The sequence below is a fragment of the Pristiophorus japonicus genome, chromosome 3, assembly GCF_044704955.1.
Source record: "Pristiophorus japonicus isolate sPriJap1 chromosome 3, sPriJap1.hap1, whole genome shotgun sequence".
NCBI lineage: Eukaryota > Metazoa > Chordata > Chondrichthyes > Pristiophoridae > Pristiophorus > Pristiophorus japonicus.
The window spans coordinates 93,871,717-93,887,782 of record NC_091979.1 but is presented as its reverse complement, the minus strand read 5'-3'; the positions used below and the strand labels follow the sequence as shown (position 1 = coordinate 93,887,782).

At 40.0% G+C, this 16,066-nt stretch overlaps 1 protein-coding gene across 16 annotated transcripts in view; it reads right to left on the bottom strand.

Moving 5' to 3' along the window:
- Window positions 1-2,161: 2,161 nt before the first annotated feature.
- LOC139259794 (RNA-binding motif, single-stranded-interacting protein 1-like) overlaps window positions 2,162-16,066 on the bottom strand; it is a 769,398-nt gene continuing 755,493 nt past the window's right edge. For all 16 annotated transcript variants that reach the window (XM_070875543.1, XM_070875544.1, XM_070875545.1 and 13 more), the window contains 3 exons: window positions 9,012-9,092; window positions 8,228-8,315; window positions 2,162-4,749 (listed from right to left, as the gene is read on the bottom strand). In XM_070875543.1, the coding sequence (XP_070731644.1) occupies window positions 8,235-8,315; window positions 9,012-9,092 (162 nt within the window). In that variant the 3' untranslated portion in view covers window positions 2,162-4,749; window positions 8,228-8,234. The remainder of the gene's footprint in view (window positions 4,750-8,227; window positions 8,316-9,011; window positions 9,093-16,066) is intronic.

The window sequence follows — 16,066 nt, the reverse complement described above, 5'->3', positions numbered from 1 at the left end:
GGTGGCATGGGGCACCTTAAGAAATGTGGTGGTACCACCCTGGTAAAATGGAGGAGTGGATCTCAGGATTGGTCTTGGAAGTAATTGCTATTTGGGCGGCTGGGTAGCCATACTGTACGTTCCTTAGTTCATGACCCCCTTAACCAGTGTATTGTGAAAGGTTATTTGTGTAGCTGTTAAAGGGTGAAGTGTGCTGGTGCCCAAGAAAGATAAGGAAATTTGGACTATGTGACTTTGATCATCAGGATGGTGTCTGACTTGGAGGGGAACTTGGAGGTGATGGTGTTCCTGCTGCTCCTGTTGTTCTAGTTGGTAGAGATCAAGGTTTCTAGAAGTGCTGCTGAAGAAGCTTTGGCGAGTTACTGAAGTGTATCCTGTAGATAGTATACACTGCAGCCATGATACGCCGGAGGAAAAGGTGGATCTTTAGGCCAACGGATTTGTTACTGATCAAGTGGACCGTTTTGTCCCAGATGGTGTCGAGCTTCTCGAGTAATGTTGCAGCTACACCCATACACGCAAGTGAAGAGTATTCCATCGCACTCCTGACTTGTGCCTTGTGGGTGGTGGAGAGGCTTTGGAGAGTCAGGAGGTAAGCTACTCATTGCAGAATACCTGCCTTGGTGATGGTCACTGAATGTCAAGAGGAGGTGGTTAGGCTCTCTCTTGTTGGAGATGGCCATTGCATTGCAATTGTGTGGCACAAATGTTCCTTGCCACTTAACAGCCCAAGCTTAGATAATATCCAAGTCTTGCTGCATGTAGGCATGGACTCATTCATTATCTGAGGAATAATGAATGGAGCTGAACATTGTATAATCACCAGCAAACAACCCCACTTCTACTTTATGATAGAGGCATTGACAAAACAGTTGAAGATAGTTGGGCCTAGAATGATACCCTGAAGAACTCCTACTGTGATGTCCTGCGGTTGAGTTGATAGGCCTCCAACAACCACCTTTGTGCAGGTATTACTACAGCCACTGGAGAGTTTTCCCTCATCTCCATGGACTGCAGTTTTACTAGGGCTCCTTGATGCCACACTCAGTCAAATATTGCCTTGATGTTAAGGGCAGTTACTCTCACCTCACCCTGTGGAATTGAGCTTGTGTCCATTTTTGGACCAAGGTTGCAATGACGTCTGGAGCCGAATAGTCTCCAAATTGAGCATCAGTGAGGTTATTAATGAGTAAGTGCTTCTTGAAAGCACTGTTGATGACTCCTTCCATTATGTTACTGATGATTGTGAGTAGGTTGATAGGGCCGTAATTGCCCGGGTTGGATTTTTCCTATCCATTGTGGACAAGACATACCTAAGCTATCTGTTATATTGTTGGATAAATAACCATCAAGAAGACGACGTTTACCTGAGCCTACACATTGACAAGGTGCACCAGTGAGAAGTGCGAGCAGCCAGTGAGAGTCAATCAGGGTTTTGGGAATAAGATAGGAAAACTGGGGAATGGAATTGGAGGGGGAGACTCGAGGCTGGGGGAAGAGAGCAGCAATGGAGGTCGGTGGATGGGGAGACTGGGAAATGGGGGTCAGAGATATTGGGAGAATGGGGCTCAAAGAGCGAAAATGGGGGTCAGAGAGAGGGGGGGATGGGTGTCAGGAGGAGGGAAGTGGGATCAGAGAGAGACAGGGAATAGGGGTCAGGAAGAGGGGAATCAGGTTTGGAGAGAGGAGGAATCCCAGAGAGCTGTAGATGCTCAGGCGTTGAGTATATTCAAGACTGAGATCACTAGATTTTTGGGCACTAAGGGAATCAAGAGATTTGGGCATAGGACAGGAATGTGAAGTTGAAGTAGAAGTTCAGCTATTATCTTATTAAAGGCAGAGCAGGCTCGAGGGGCCATATAGCCTCTTCCTGCTCTTATTTCTTATGTTCTTATGATTAAAGTGGTTTATTATTTTATTATGTGCCAAAATCTCATTGCTTTATTTCAGAATATGCACTTAAGTGTTTACAAAGGAAATCTGCTCATCAGACTTTCCTGGACAATTTCTTAACTTAAGGGAAAACATAAATAGATTATTGTATCTAATATAGCACAGTAAGTGGAAAGAGAATGTCACAGAATGCACAAAAGAACTTCTGCAGAATACTACTTGCCCATGAAGAGGAGAAATGAAAAGTAATCAGATTAATACAACTGTATGAAGTATTTTCACTTGGTCTTTTTTTATTCAAAAGTTTTCCAAAAGAAAATGAACAGAAATACTAAGGTAACAATCTAAATTAATTTACAGTTCAAAAATGTTTTCTTGGCTTAAACAACACATCTTAGGAAACAAAACTACAGAATAAGTCATTTGGAACCGGACAAATAAGTTACCACTGGCAAGTTTGTGGCACGAGTAAAACAAAAATAAAAAATTAACTCTCTTGATCATATAGACATCTCTATGAAAATCTTTTTCAAACAATCTGTACAAAAGGTCTTTCTTCATAAATTAAGTTTCTTTATAATTTAATGGCTGTCTACAATGTGATGTTTTAGGTAACTGATCATTTCTTTATGTACAGAGGTTATTTTTCCAAATCTTATCCAGATAACGAGTATGGCACTTAGTTCAGATATTAACAGCAGCCAATTCCACACAGTTATATAGACCTCTCAGATTTCAGTCTTGAACAATACAATATTTGTCTGTAGCTCTGATTCTGGCAATCATCCAAGTACATGGCAACGCTGCAATTTGCCTGGACTTTGACACAGCAGAAATATTCTAGGGAGTGCTGATCAAGTAATACCACAACTGTTTTGCTTTACAAAAGATGCATGTGTTGAGAATCTAACAAATACTATTATGTTTTTAAAAAAATCTCCTAAGCAGCAAATATTTTGAAACTATGAAATTTACTGATGACAAGAATGCATTGACATATTACAATAATTCTGAAAAATAATTAAACACATGAAAACATAACTTGTTTAGCCCTAGCTCCTGAGCTAGAGTGATTTGGTCTATTGAGGCAGGCAGGCCCAGCAACCTGACCCAGTACAACAGAAAACACAACCTTGAGGTAGATAACAGATCAAACAGCTGACCAGACAAATGCACAGTCTCTTGGAAGACGACCTATTTCATTTATTTTTAAATACAAAGTCATGAATAAATGAGGTGAGCTTTACTGGCTTGATGTGAAACAAAGCTGATTCGATCAGATAAAGCTCCAAATAGTTGTCAGTGATTTCATAGCTTCAAAATCATTCTTTTTATTCTAGCACTTGTAGTGAAGATGATAATGATGGTAATTAAAATTATATAAAGTGTGGCACTGCTTGGATCATAACCTTCCTTCATGCTTCTTTTGTGTCCCTACATTTAAAAAAAATGCAAATGCATGTAAAAAGGCACATCTAATCGCAAACTGGTCCGGCACAAAATAAAGTAAAAAGAGTACAGAAGAAATTCTAGGCTGAGAGAAAACTTTTTTTTCCATTTGACTAGTTGCTAGCTCATAATTCTTTGGTAATATTAACTTTTAAAAGTGCCAAGTCTTTTTTTATATACCTAACAGAGAGCTAGTACCCATTCAAAGTTATGCCAATCTCTCAGTTTATTTTCAAAGAGCAAAACTGGTTCAGCTTTCATTTTTTTTGCTGTAATAGCAACTCATTTGCTTGCTACCTTGTGAGCAATCATAAATCATCTAAGCTTTAGCAACTCTTTTAAAACCTGCTAAAACAGAGGAAAAAAACATTCTGTCATGACAGGCCTACCCCTTTTATCTACTGTAAGACTACAACATCAATTTATTCTGAAAAAAGCCAAAAGATTTTTTCTTTTCACTATATAGCAGAATTCCTAACTCATTTCTATTATCAGACGAATTTACAACCCAACCACCTTAAAAACACTTCTTTGTGTTAAAATTTCATCAAACTCAGAAAATGTGTTTCACCTAACACACGCCTGTTCCTCCTACAATTTCTACTTCAATTATTACTTAGCTAAGAACAATGAAAATTATTAAAAACATCTACAATACATTAAAAAGGTGTGATCCACAACCAGTCAAATTAGGACTATCAATTCTATAAAAGTCTATTAATGCTGATTTACAAGGCAATTGCTGAGCCATTTTGCATGGTCACAACACTATATTTTATAGAGGTCTTTAAAATGCTTCAAACAGCTACTGAAACAAGAGGTTTAAGGCAAATTGTAGTTTGAGGAAAAAAGAAAATCTAGATCACATCACTCTACCTCTAATAAAGTAGGCATCTAAAAAAAAACTCTGTAAAAATTTAACACTTCACAACAACACTCACACAGCAAGCGTAGTACATCAGTGGAAGATATCTGGTCTAATTTGAAACTTCAGAAAAATTCTTAGTATATAATACAGAAGTAGTAACATAAATCATAACACAAGTCATTAGTCTATGAAGACTAATCTGCCATGCACCTTGAATAATAAATTTCACTCTGTCAATCTGTGCATTCAGAATATTTATGTTACTGTTTGAGACAAATTCTTAAAAATAAGCTTTCTTTCCTTACCAAAATAAACTTATTTCTCAGAGGTTTATTTACCCCTTGATGAATGTAAGCATTTATATGTACTTCACAGAACTTATACCAAAATAGTTTGTTTCACTTGATTTTATTACAAATATTTTTTTCAGAACCTGTGCAAAAGGTTGACAATTGTTAAAGCATATTAGATCAGAAGCCATGATTGTTTCAGTCCTTGAACGTTCTCCGCTAAGTGGGGAGGGGGCCATCATTGCACATCTGAAATAGAAAAATGAGGAAGACAAGCTTTTACTAATGAGAACATTTTCATTTGTGATGCTCATCTGTCAAAAAAAAACATTTTTCTTCCCAAATTAACTCCTTTTCTTGGCTGGTCCACTTACCAGAGTGGACAAAAGAACATAGACTCACACTGAATGAAGGCAGAAAGAAAAGCTTGCATTTTATATCGCGCCTTTCCCATCTTTAGGATATCTCAAAGCACTTCACAGCCAATTAATTACTTTAGTAATATAGGCAACTGCAGTGGCCAAAATGCACACAGCAAGGTCCTACAAACATTAATGAAATAAATGACCTCCAACAATGCAGCACTCCAGCAATAATATCTGCCCAGAATATGTGATCATATGTTAGAGTGGGGCTAGAACCCATGGCTTTATTACTCAGAGGCGAGCGTGCAACCACACAGCCACTGCTGAACATTCCCCTTCTTGCATTGTAGCCTCATTGAGACTATTCAAATTCAAGTCACAGAACAGCCTTACAGCCAGCAGAGAGGCATTTGTTCCACCAAGTTTGGACAGAAAACATATCCAGATACCAAAGGCTCATCCAAATTAAGCAAATGAGGCCTGAAGCCCAATTTCAGTAGAGTCTCAGGACTCCCAGTTGGAGCATGCGCTCTCTGCATACCGTTGGTTAAGTGCCCGAAAACGGGGTATATCCAGTTCCTATCACTATATGTGCAGCACATGCAGACAACACACTTCAACAACAACAACCTGTATTTATATAGTGCCTTTAACGTAGTAAAACATCCCAAGGTGCTTCACAGGAGCGTTATAAAATAAAATTTGACACCAGGCTGCATAAGAGCAGATGGTCAAAAGTTTGAGCAAAGAGGTAGGTTTTAAGAAGCATCTTAGAGGAAAGCGAGGTAGAGGGGTTTAGGTAGGGAATTCCAGAACTAAGGGCCTCGGCAGCTGAAGGCACGGCCGCCAATGGTTGAGCGATTAAAATTGGGGATGGTCAAGAGGCCTGAATTAGAGGAGCGCAGATATCTTAGATGGTTGTGGGGCGGAGGAAATTACAGAGATAAGAGGGGCGAGATCATGGAGGGATTTGAAAACAAGGATGAGGATTTTAAAATCGAGACATTGCTTAACATAGGTCACAGGGATGATGTGCGAATGGGACTTTGTGCGAGTTAGGACACAGGCAGCAGAATTGTCGGTGATCTCAAGTTTATGGAGGATAGAACGTGGGAGGCCGGCCAGGAGTGTGTTGCAATAGTCAAGTCTAGAAGTAACAAGTGCATGGACGAAGGTTTCAACACCAGATGAGCTGAGGCAGGGTCAGAATCAAACGATGTTCCAGAGGCGGTCTTACTGATGGCGTGGATATGTGGTCGGAAGCTGCTTTCATGGTCAAATATGACATCAAGGTTGCGAATAGTCTGGTTCAGACTCAGATAAGAGAGGAATGGAGTTGGGGCTAGGGAACGGAGTTTGTTGTGGGGATCAAAGACAATGGTGTAGATCTTCCCAATATTTAGTTGGATGAAATCTCTGCTCATCCAGCACTGGATGGCGGACAAGCAGTCTGACAATTTAGAGATAGTGGAGGGATCGAGAGAGTTGGTGGTGAGGTAGAGCTGGGTGTCATTAGCATACATGTGGAAACTGACGCCGTGTTTTTGGATGATGTTAAAGAGGGGTAGCATGTATATGAGAAAAAGGTGGGGGCCAAGGATCGATCCTTGAGGGACACCAGAGGTAACGGTGTGGGAGCAGGATGGGGATGATTATTGCAGGTGATTCTCTGGCTACAATTCGATAGATAAGAATGGAACCAGGCGAGTGCAGTCCCACCCAACTGGACGACAGTGGAGAGGTGTTGGAGGATGGTATGGTCAACTGTGTCAAAGGCTGGAGACAGGTCAAGAAGAAGGAGGAGGGATTGCTTACCTTTGTAACAGTCACCTACGATGTCATTTGTGAGTTTGATAAGAGCCGTTTCGGTACTGTGGCAGGGTCGGAAACCTGATTGGAGGGATTCAAACATGGAGTTCCAGGAAAGATTGGCAGAGACTGGGAGGCGACAACATGTTCAAGGATTTTGGAGAGGGAAGGGAGGTTGGAGATTGAGCGGTAGTATGCAAGGGGTCAATAGTTGTAATTTTGGGGAGAGGAGTGATGAAGGCAGATTTGAAGGAGAGGGATACAGTACCTGAGGAGAGTGAATCGTTAACAATATCAGCTAACATGGGAGTCAGGCAGGGAATTTGGGTGGTCAGCAGTTTAGTGGGAATAGGGTTGAAGGAGCAGGAAGTGGGTTGGTTATAGATGCAAAAAAATCTTAAAATGCTAATTGCTTCTCATTAAGTAATGGTACTGGGCCATGTAAACCAGGAAAGTCCCAGCTTTGATTCTTGGTCTCGCGCTAAATTAACGAATCTTGATTGAAGTGGACACGGGACTGTTACAATGAGCCTAAGTGTTTTCAGGTCTGGGAGGGAGGAAAAAAATCAGGCTAAGGTCCAACTGCAAATTGATATCCAGTGACATGTGCTGAAATGTGTGCATGTGTGGAAGTCAGTTGAGGGCCTCAACTGTGTTGCTACCCATAATAGAATAGCAATTAATTGTCGAGGCTCACATGAAGAATGGCCATTTGGGCATGGTACTGAAGAACTACCGGCACCCAGGGAACACTACCCAGTATGTACAACACTGACTTCTATTATGAGTAGCAGCACAGTTAGTTATTGTGTGGCTACGGCAGTTGATGTGTGTAACAAGCAAACACAATATGATTTTCAAGGATTTTGTACTTAGCGTTGGTGAGTAGGTCATGTGACTGTCACAAGAGTATGATTTTGCACTTGTGAAAGAACATGTAAAAACACAGGCACATGTTTTGCCCTGTAAGAATCAGGCATGTGGTGTACAATAAACCTGAAGGTGAAGGAGAAATATTGTGCCCCGATTATTGAAATGTAATCATTAGTGAGCTACACAACACAAAACAGCGAAATAGACCAAACCTAATAAAAATGTCCAGGTTATAAAATGGTCTAACATTATACAAAAATAGGCATCTTATTTTTAGCTAAATGTCAAATTGTATTTTATATAGTAATAAAAGTAAAAGAATAGAAATGCACAGGAATGTAAATAATTGACTGAACTACTTCCATTAAACTAAGCTGTACATGCACGGTACACTGCTGCATACATCTGGTCATTCAGATTCTATTTCACAGAAGACTAGCGAGACTGCTGTACCATAAATCAATGCATTCATAAAAACACGTACATATTATCTTTTCTGTCATTCTAGTAACTGAACACATTATGAAAGTGCTACTTAAAATCTCTATTTATGATGATTATACTTTTAGAACATAGACAGCTGGTTGCTGCCTATTTTGTCAATTTGACTTAAACATCTTCACCAAAGCGATAATGCAGCTATAAATAAATCATCAACACATGTTGTAATTAATAGCTACCTGAGAATTACTTGCTTTGCTGATAGGAGTAGGGAGAGTGTTCAGTTGATGTCTCCACAGAAACTTGCTGCTGCTGACCACTGGGCTCCTGTGGTGATGAAATGCAATCAATAAGGTACATGCTGAAATCATAAGAACATCACTGCAGTGAAGTCATGTGTCCGCATGAAGTACTTGCAGCTTTTCACAATTATAGATTAATAGCCAGCATTTATCAACATTTAACTGCACTAATCACAGACACGTGATCATTTTACTGCTGAGATAATACCAAAAAGGCAATACAGACAGGATAGTTTTCAAATGATAGCATTCTGTAAAACATGCTTTTTTAAATGAGCAGACATGTCTGCCATTTTCATCAACAATTAAGTTGAGACATAAATGTAACAAACATTAATGGTGAAGTGTTAATCATAATGCAATATCTATTTTGCATTAAAATATAATTATGCACATATATACTTAACCAAAAAATCAGAATCGCCTTTCCTATACAAGAAGTCCTATTATTGCATATTCAATGGTGAGATATACTGTATTTCACTTTATGCAGTTGAAAGTGTTGACAATACTTTATTTAGATTACAATAGATACATCTCTACTTGAAAATATTTCTACTGACTTCTATCGAGTGTGGAAATAATAATTTGTTATTTTGAGATATTCAAAGATCTGAATGTACTTCATTGAGGACCCAAGAAATAAAGTTAAGAATAAAATTCTAGTTTCAATAACTGCTTATAATTGATGGATGTGTTATCCACACACACACACACTCACCTCCACTTGAACAGCAGCTGTTGGCACATGTGTGTACTGGGGGATATATGTTCCCTGCATTGCTGTAGCAGCAGGCATGTACTTTTAAAATAAAATAAAAAAACATCAATATAAACAGTCTTTGATGCCCATTACCTCACTGATGTATTTTTGGACACCTGAATACACTAATAAATTATACTTGTGTGGTACACTCCAGTCTTCATTCTAAGTGAAACTTGAAATTTAATTTAATTTTGTAACAATTCTAATATTGTCACAATATTTTTTAAACAGAAACATTTTTATTTTTATGTTTGTAAATCACTTTACAAACAATACTGCTAAAATCTCTTACATCTGTTAAAATATGTATATTTTGTTCTGCAATATATTCTTCAACTGTAATTGTTCAAAGTTATCTTTCTCTGAATGAATAACTGCACGATGTGAGGGAAGAAAGACGAGGCTAAGCAAGATTTTCAAATAGCATAGAGGAAGGGAAGAAATTGTGGTACTGGAAATAGGACGTTTAACAAACAACATGCAAGGTGGTAAATTAACACAAACAAAAAGGGGTCAACAGATGGGGAGGAGGAAAGAATGACAAATAAGGTGTCATACCAATATTAGGAGGATTACAAATAAATTAGAGCAACTGGAAGCACAAATTGGCAGAGAAACAGCAGGAAAAGAAAAAGATTTATTAAATGGATTCAAGATAGTTTCCTAAAGCAGCATGTCCTAAAGTCAAGAAGGGAGCAGATGATATTCTATTTAGTTATGACTATGAACCAAAAATAGTCATCAGTCTAGTAATAAGGAGGATAGTGGCTATTAACATAAGAATCATAGCATGGTTACAGCACAGAAGGAGGCCATTTGGCCTAAAGAGCCTGTGCCGACTCTCTGCAAGAGCATTTCGCCTAATCCCACTCCCCCACCCCATCCCCGTAGCCCTGCAAATGTTTTTCCTTCAGGTACTTATCTAATTCCCTTTTGAAAGCCACGATTGAATCTGCCTCCATCACCCTTTCAGGCAGTGCAGTCCAGATCATAACCACTCGCTGTGTAAAAAAGTTTTCCCTCATGTCGCTTTTGGTTCTTCCGCCAATGGGAACAGTTTTTCTCCATCTACTCTACCCTCATGATTTTGAGCACCTCCTCTCAATCTTCTCTGCTCCAAGGAGAACAACCCCAGCTTCTCCAGTCTGTCCACATAACCTGAAGTCCCTCAACCCTGGAACCATTATTACAAATCTTTTCTGCACCCTCTCTAAGGTCTTCACATCCTTCCTAATGAATTGGACACAATACTCCAGTTGAGGCTGAACCAGTGTTTTATAAAGGTTCATCATAACTTCCTTGCTTTTATACTCTGTGCCTCTTTTTATAAAGCCCAGAATCCTGTATGCTTTCTTAACCACTTTCTCAACCTGCCCTGCCACCTTCAACGATTTGTGCACATGTACTTCATGTCTCTCTGGTCATACACCCCCTTTAGAATTGTACCCTCTGGTTGATATTGCCTCTCCTTATTCTATCAAAATGTATAATTTTGCACTTTTCTACGTTAAATTTCATCTGCTACATGTCTGCCCATTCCACCAGCCTGTTTGTCCTCTTGAAGTCTATCACTATCATCCTCACTGTTCACTATATTTCCAAGTTTTGTATCATTTGCAAATTTTGAAATTGTGCCCTGTACACCCAAGTCCAAGTCATTAATATATATCAAGAAAAGCAGTGGTCCAAGTACCGACCCCTGGGGAACGCCACTGTGTACCTTCCTCCAATCCAAAAAAAACCTTCACCACTACTCTCTGTTTCCTGTCACTTAGCCAATTTTGAATCCATGCTACCACTGTCCCTTTTATTCCATAGGCTTCAACTTTGCTGACAAGCCGATTATGTGGCACTTTATCAAACTCCTTTTGTAATTGAGTTCACTATCAATCTTGAAACAGAGAAAGAAGGATCATAAGTCAAGGATTTTGAATTAAACAAGCTGATGTTGAGGAAGGAATTGACTGTAATAGGATTAGAGAAATTAGTTGGGAAATCTACAGACCAACAGTGAAATCTCCTTAAATAACGAGTAGATTACAAAACAGTATCTACAGCCGAAAGACAGTAGGGTTACTTCTGAGATGATGGAACTATTTGTCTGAGAGAGTAGTTGGAACCAGTATTAAATGTATGGCGGTATAAATTTGTCCTGGGCAGCAACACAAAATGGGCGATATAGTGCATTGGCAGCCCAATTTACACTCTGCCTGATTTTCTTTTACATTGAAGTCAATTGAAAAGAAAATCTGGCGAACTGCAAAATGGGCTGCCAATGTGCTGTCACCTGTTTTGCACTAATGCCCAGAACTAATACCCTTAGAATGTAAGGGCGAAAGTGCAGGAATGATATTGAAAGAGTTACAGAAAGAAGGGAAGTAACAAGGGTAAAGAGAGAATGGAGAAAATATGCAGATGTTATAAAGGATAACAGCAAGCAAAGGTTTTTAGGAGTATATCAAGTAACAGAGGGATAAAGAAGATGGGCTAATTAAAAACACATTCAAGTACAGTACAAAGACAGCGGAGGTAAGGACATTGTGGAAAAGCTAACTGAATATTTTGCTTTTTCCACCCAAGGGTATGAAAAGAAATAGCCAAAAAACCTGGAGTTGCATCATTTAGAATCTTTTCAAGCTTGCTGGATTGGGGGATATTACCCAAGGACTGAAAGTGACAAATGTTACATCATTATTTAAAAAAGCGATGAAGATCGCCTAAAATGTACACACAAATATATTTTTTTGAGAATTCTATCTTAAAGAAAACACCAAATAAAGAAAGGGACATAACAAGTAACTATAACTCAATGAGCAGCAGTGGGAAAATGGGAGAATCTATTCCTCAGAGACAAATCAAGTGATCGTTTGGAGAGAGTCCGCATGGCTTTGCCAATGATAAATTGGTTTCTACCTTACCTAGTAGTGTTCTTTGACGAGGTTAAAAAAGCAACAAACTTGCATTTCTACAATGCCTTTCATGTATTTAAGATGTTTCAAAGTGCTTCACTGCCAAATTATGTTTTCCATGTTGTTATGGTGCCAGCAAATGATATACAGATACAATGTCCCGAATCCGGAATTGTCCGAAAACCGGACATTTTAGAAGCGGCAAAGATGGCGACATCGGGCAGCGAGGGATGAGGAAATCCTTAAAAACGCAGCGCCAGGGGGCCGCGGCCGGCGAGAATCGGTGGGCGGCGAGGAACGCTGTGAATCGGCGAGGAGCGGAGGATGGGTGAGGTCCGACATCCGTCAAAACCCAAAAACTGGCACAGATTTGGTCCCGAGAATTCCGGATTTTAGACGTTGTATCTGTACCAAATTTGCACACAGCATGGTCTCACATAAATGTTAATTATTTTGTTGGTGTTGGTTGAAGAATAAATGTTGACCAGGGAAATGGGAAATTCCCCTGCTTTTCTATGAATAATGCCAATGATCTTTAAAATCCAGCTGAACAAGCAGATGGGGTCATGGTTAACATTACATTCGAAAAATAGAACCGTTGATATGCCACACTCCCTCAGTACTGCATTGAGGTGTCAGAGTAGATGCCATGCTCAAGTCCTGTAGTGCGGCTTGACCCCATGACCTTCTGACTCAGAGATGAGGGTGCTACTATTATTTTATTTGCAAATGTGCAAGTGATACAATAAACATGGGAGAAAAAAAAATAAAAATACAAATTGTAACAATATAATGTATAGTGCCCTCTAGCGAGAAAGTCTAGAGTCTTGGTTCTGTATTGAAGAAACCTGCTTGTCTGATGAGGAACTCCATTTTAATCGGAGATCTCCCCAAAAAAGTTAGTTTGAACTAAGAGTGTTCAAGAGACTATAAAATACATGGCGTCAGAAGTGGGACGTTAAGCAGTGCGGTTCAGAGCGTACTTCGTACACGTCGCGCGTGGATCCCTGAAAAGCGATAAATGGTTATAAGCTTGTAAAGTAATCTCGAGGCATGAGTAAAGTAAACTTAAGGTAGCATAAGTTATTGTAGAGCCTTGATAGAAAAAGTATTTCTACAAATACATGTCCACAATATTTTACTATTGGACTTATTCTAGTCCTCTGGTTATTTGAACTATATACATGTAAAGTCCTAAACTGTAGTGAGCTATCATGACCACCACGGTGCCAACTCCCGCATACATTTCTCTCCAACCTCCATTACAGGTGACTGGCAATTTGAAAGCAAACTGGAAAAAATTCAAACAGTTGTGGGACAGCTATGAAATTATCACGAATATTGTGGAAAAACCATATTGAATTAGGGATGCAATGTTTATCACTGCCATTGGCAGAGGTGCCCTAGATATCCACAATAATCTTCCCTACAAGTCAGAGGAAGCAGGAAATTGAGATTAATTTGAAGCTCTGGGAAGAGCACTGTAAAAGTAAAATCAACATCATCTATGAACGGTACCAGTTTAAGAACTATGTACTTGGGAATGAGCCATTTGACAGATATCTCGTGAAAGTGAGGGAGCTAGTATAGTCATGTGATTTCGGCAATTTGAGGGATGATTTCATCAGAGACCGCAGAGTCTGCGGAATATCTGGTAACACTCTGCGTAAGAAGCTGTTGCAAGAATCAAGCCTAATACTTGATAAATATGTGAAGCTCTGTAAAGCTACAGAAGCCACAGTTGTGCAAATGAAATCCATGAAGCTCATTAAAACAGATTTAGACTCTGAAGATGTCAAAGCCATCAGACAAAAACCCCGATCCATGAAGAAATAATTCACAAAGAGTTCACAAACTGTAGATATTGTGGCAAAAGACATGAGCTGTCAAAAACGAAATGCCCAGCATATGGGAAGACGCGCACAAATTGCGGCAAACAAAATCACTTTTCTAAAAAGTGCAGGCAGAGTGGATCGAAGCAGAAGTCTACACGTAACCCTAAATATAAGGGCAAGTCAAAAGTTCATGCACTGTATGAAGACAGTGATGATTCTGATTTTGAAGTCATGACTGTAAAGATGCTTGGTAAAGTGGATCGCACAATCAAGGACAAAGCTGACAGGAAGTATCCTCATCATCATAGGCAGTCCCTCGGAATCGAGGAAGACTTGCTTCCATTCTGAACATGAGTTCTTAGATGGCTGTACATTCCAATACGAGAACCACAGTCTCTGTCACGGGTGGGACAAATAGTCGTTGAGGGAAGGGATGGATGGGACTGGTTTGCCGCATGCTCTTTCCGCTGCCTGCCTGCAGCAGAAAGTATCCAAATAAGATTATTTCTACCTTCTTCATTAAAGATCAAATGGTAAAAATGCAAATAGATTGTAGGGCCACATGCAATGTGCTACCTCTTAGATACTTACCTAAAGGCTTAATGGTAAATGAATCCAAGACAAAACTGTCGCTATATGACAACCATGCAATCATTCCTGTTGTAGGAACTTGTAATGTGCCACTGGAGAATACAAAGAACAACCAAAAGTATGTTGTGCCCTTTGTGATCATTGAGGGCCAAAGTGCACCACTGATTTATCAGCAGTGCTTGAGCCAAAGTGCAGCATCAAAATATCACGGTGATAAATGAATCACACGAACCGTAAGCTACAAACAATGCAAACATCTCACTTGTGTCAAAAACCGATGTCAACAATGCATATCTGAATGTGTTTAAGGGACTTGGACACATGCCAGGGACAGTTCACCTTGAACTTAATGAATCAGCGACACCTCTGTAATGCCATCCGGACGGGTGCCAATAGCGATCAAACAAACGCTGAAAGAGAAACTCGATCGTTTGGAAGAACAACAAATCATCACAAAAGTTGTTGAACCGACAGACTGGGTATCCAGTCTAGTGACTGTACAAAAGCCAAATGGAAGTATGTATCGACCCTCAACATGTGAGCAATGCCCTGAAATGCGCACTATCCACTTCCTGTGATCGATGACATCTTGCCATCGATGTCAAATGTAAAGGTCTTCACTAAAGCAGGCTGCAAGGAGGGTTTCTTGCAATGTGAACTAGACACAGAGTCCTCCTACGACACCATATAATAGAATGCCATTTGGCCCGGAAATCTTCTAGCAGAAACTAGACCAGAGTCTCGAGGGTCAAAATGGAGTCTACAAGGTTGCAGATGATATCTTGATCACTGGATGTGGTGAGACACTTGGAGGCCAATCACGATCATGAGGCAAACTTACACAAATTCATGCAGAGATGCAGAGAGCAAAACATCAAACTAAACTTCGATAAGTTTGAAAACAAGAGCTCCCAAGTGAAATACACGGGACACATACTGTCTAGTGATGGACTCAAAGCCGACCCAAGCAAAGTGGTCACAATCAACGAAATGCAGAAACCGCAGGATGTCACAGGTGTACAACGATTTGTCAGCATGACAAAGTACCTCGCAAAATTCTTGCCAGATCTTTCAGACCTCAGCGAGCCTCTGCAATGACTGACTCAAAGACACGGTCTGGAAATGGACTGAAGAACAAGACAAAGCGTTTGAAGCTATCAAACAACACGTGACAGATTCTCCGGTGCTCAAGTACTTTGACCACAAACTTGCAACCAAAGGTCAAGGAGATGCTTCGAGCAAGGGTCTTGGGTTCATCCTTCTGCAATAGGGACAACCAATCGCATATGTGAGCCGAACGCTCACTCCAGCACAAACGCAATACTCTCAAATTGAAAAGGAGCTGCTTGCTCAAGTCTTCAGAATGGAACAAAACCATCAATATGTATACGGTCGCAAGATCATACTATGGACAGATCAGAAGCCTTTGGTTACCATATGACGCAAGCCATTATCTGCAGCACGCATATGACGTCGAAATAAAGTATCAACCAGGGAAATAAATATACCTAGCAGACACCCTCTCGCACACATACCTCGAAAATATGGAGAGATCACCAACAGAAATTGCAGTGGAATGCATCCACATGGTGGACTTTCTCCCACTCCCCAAACATACAATGTGCAACTGCAAGCGACTCCACACTACAACTGGTCATATAACAAATCACAACGG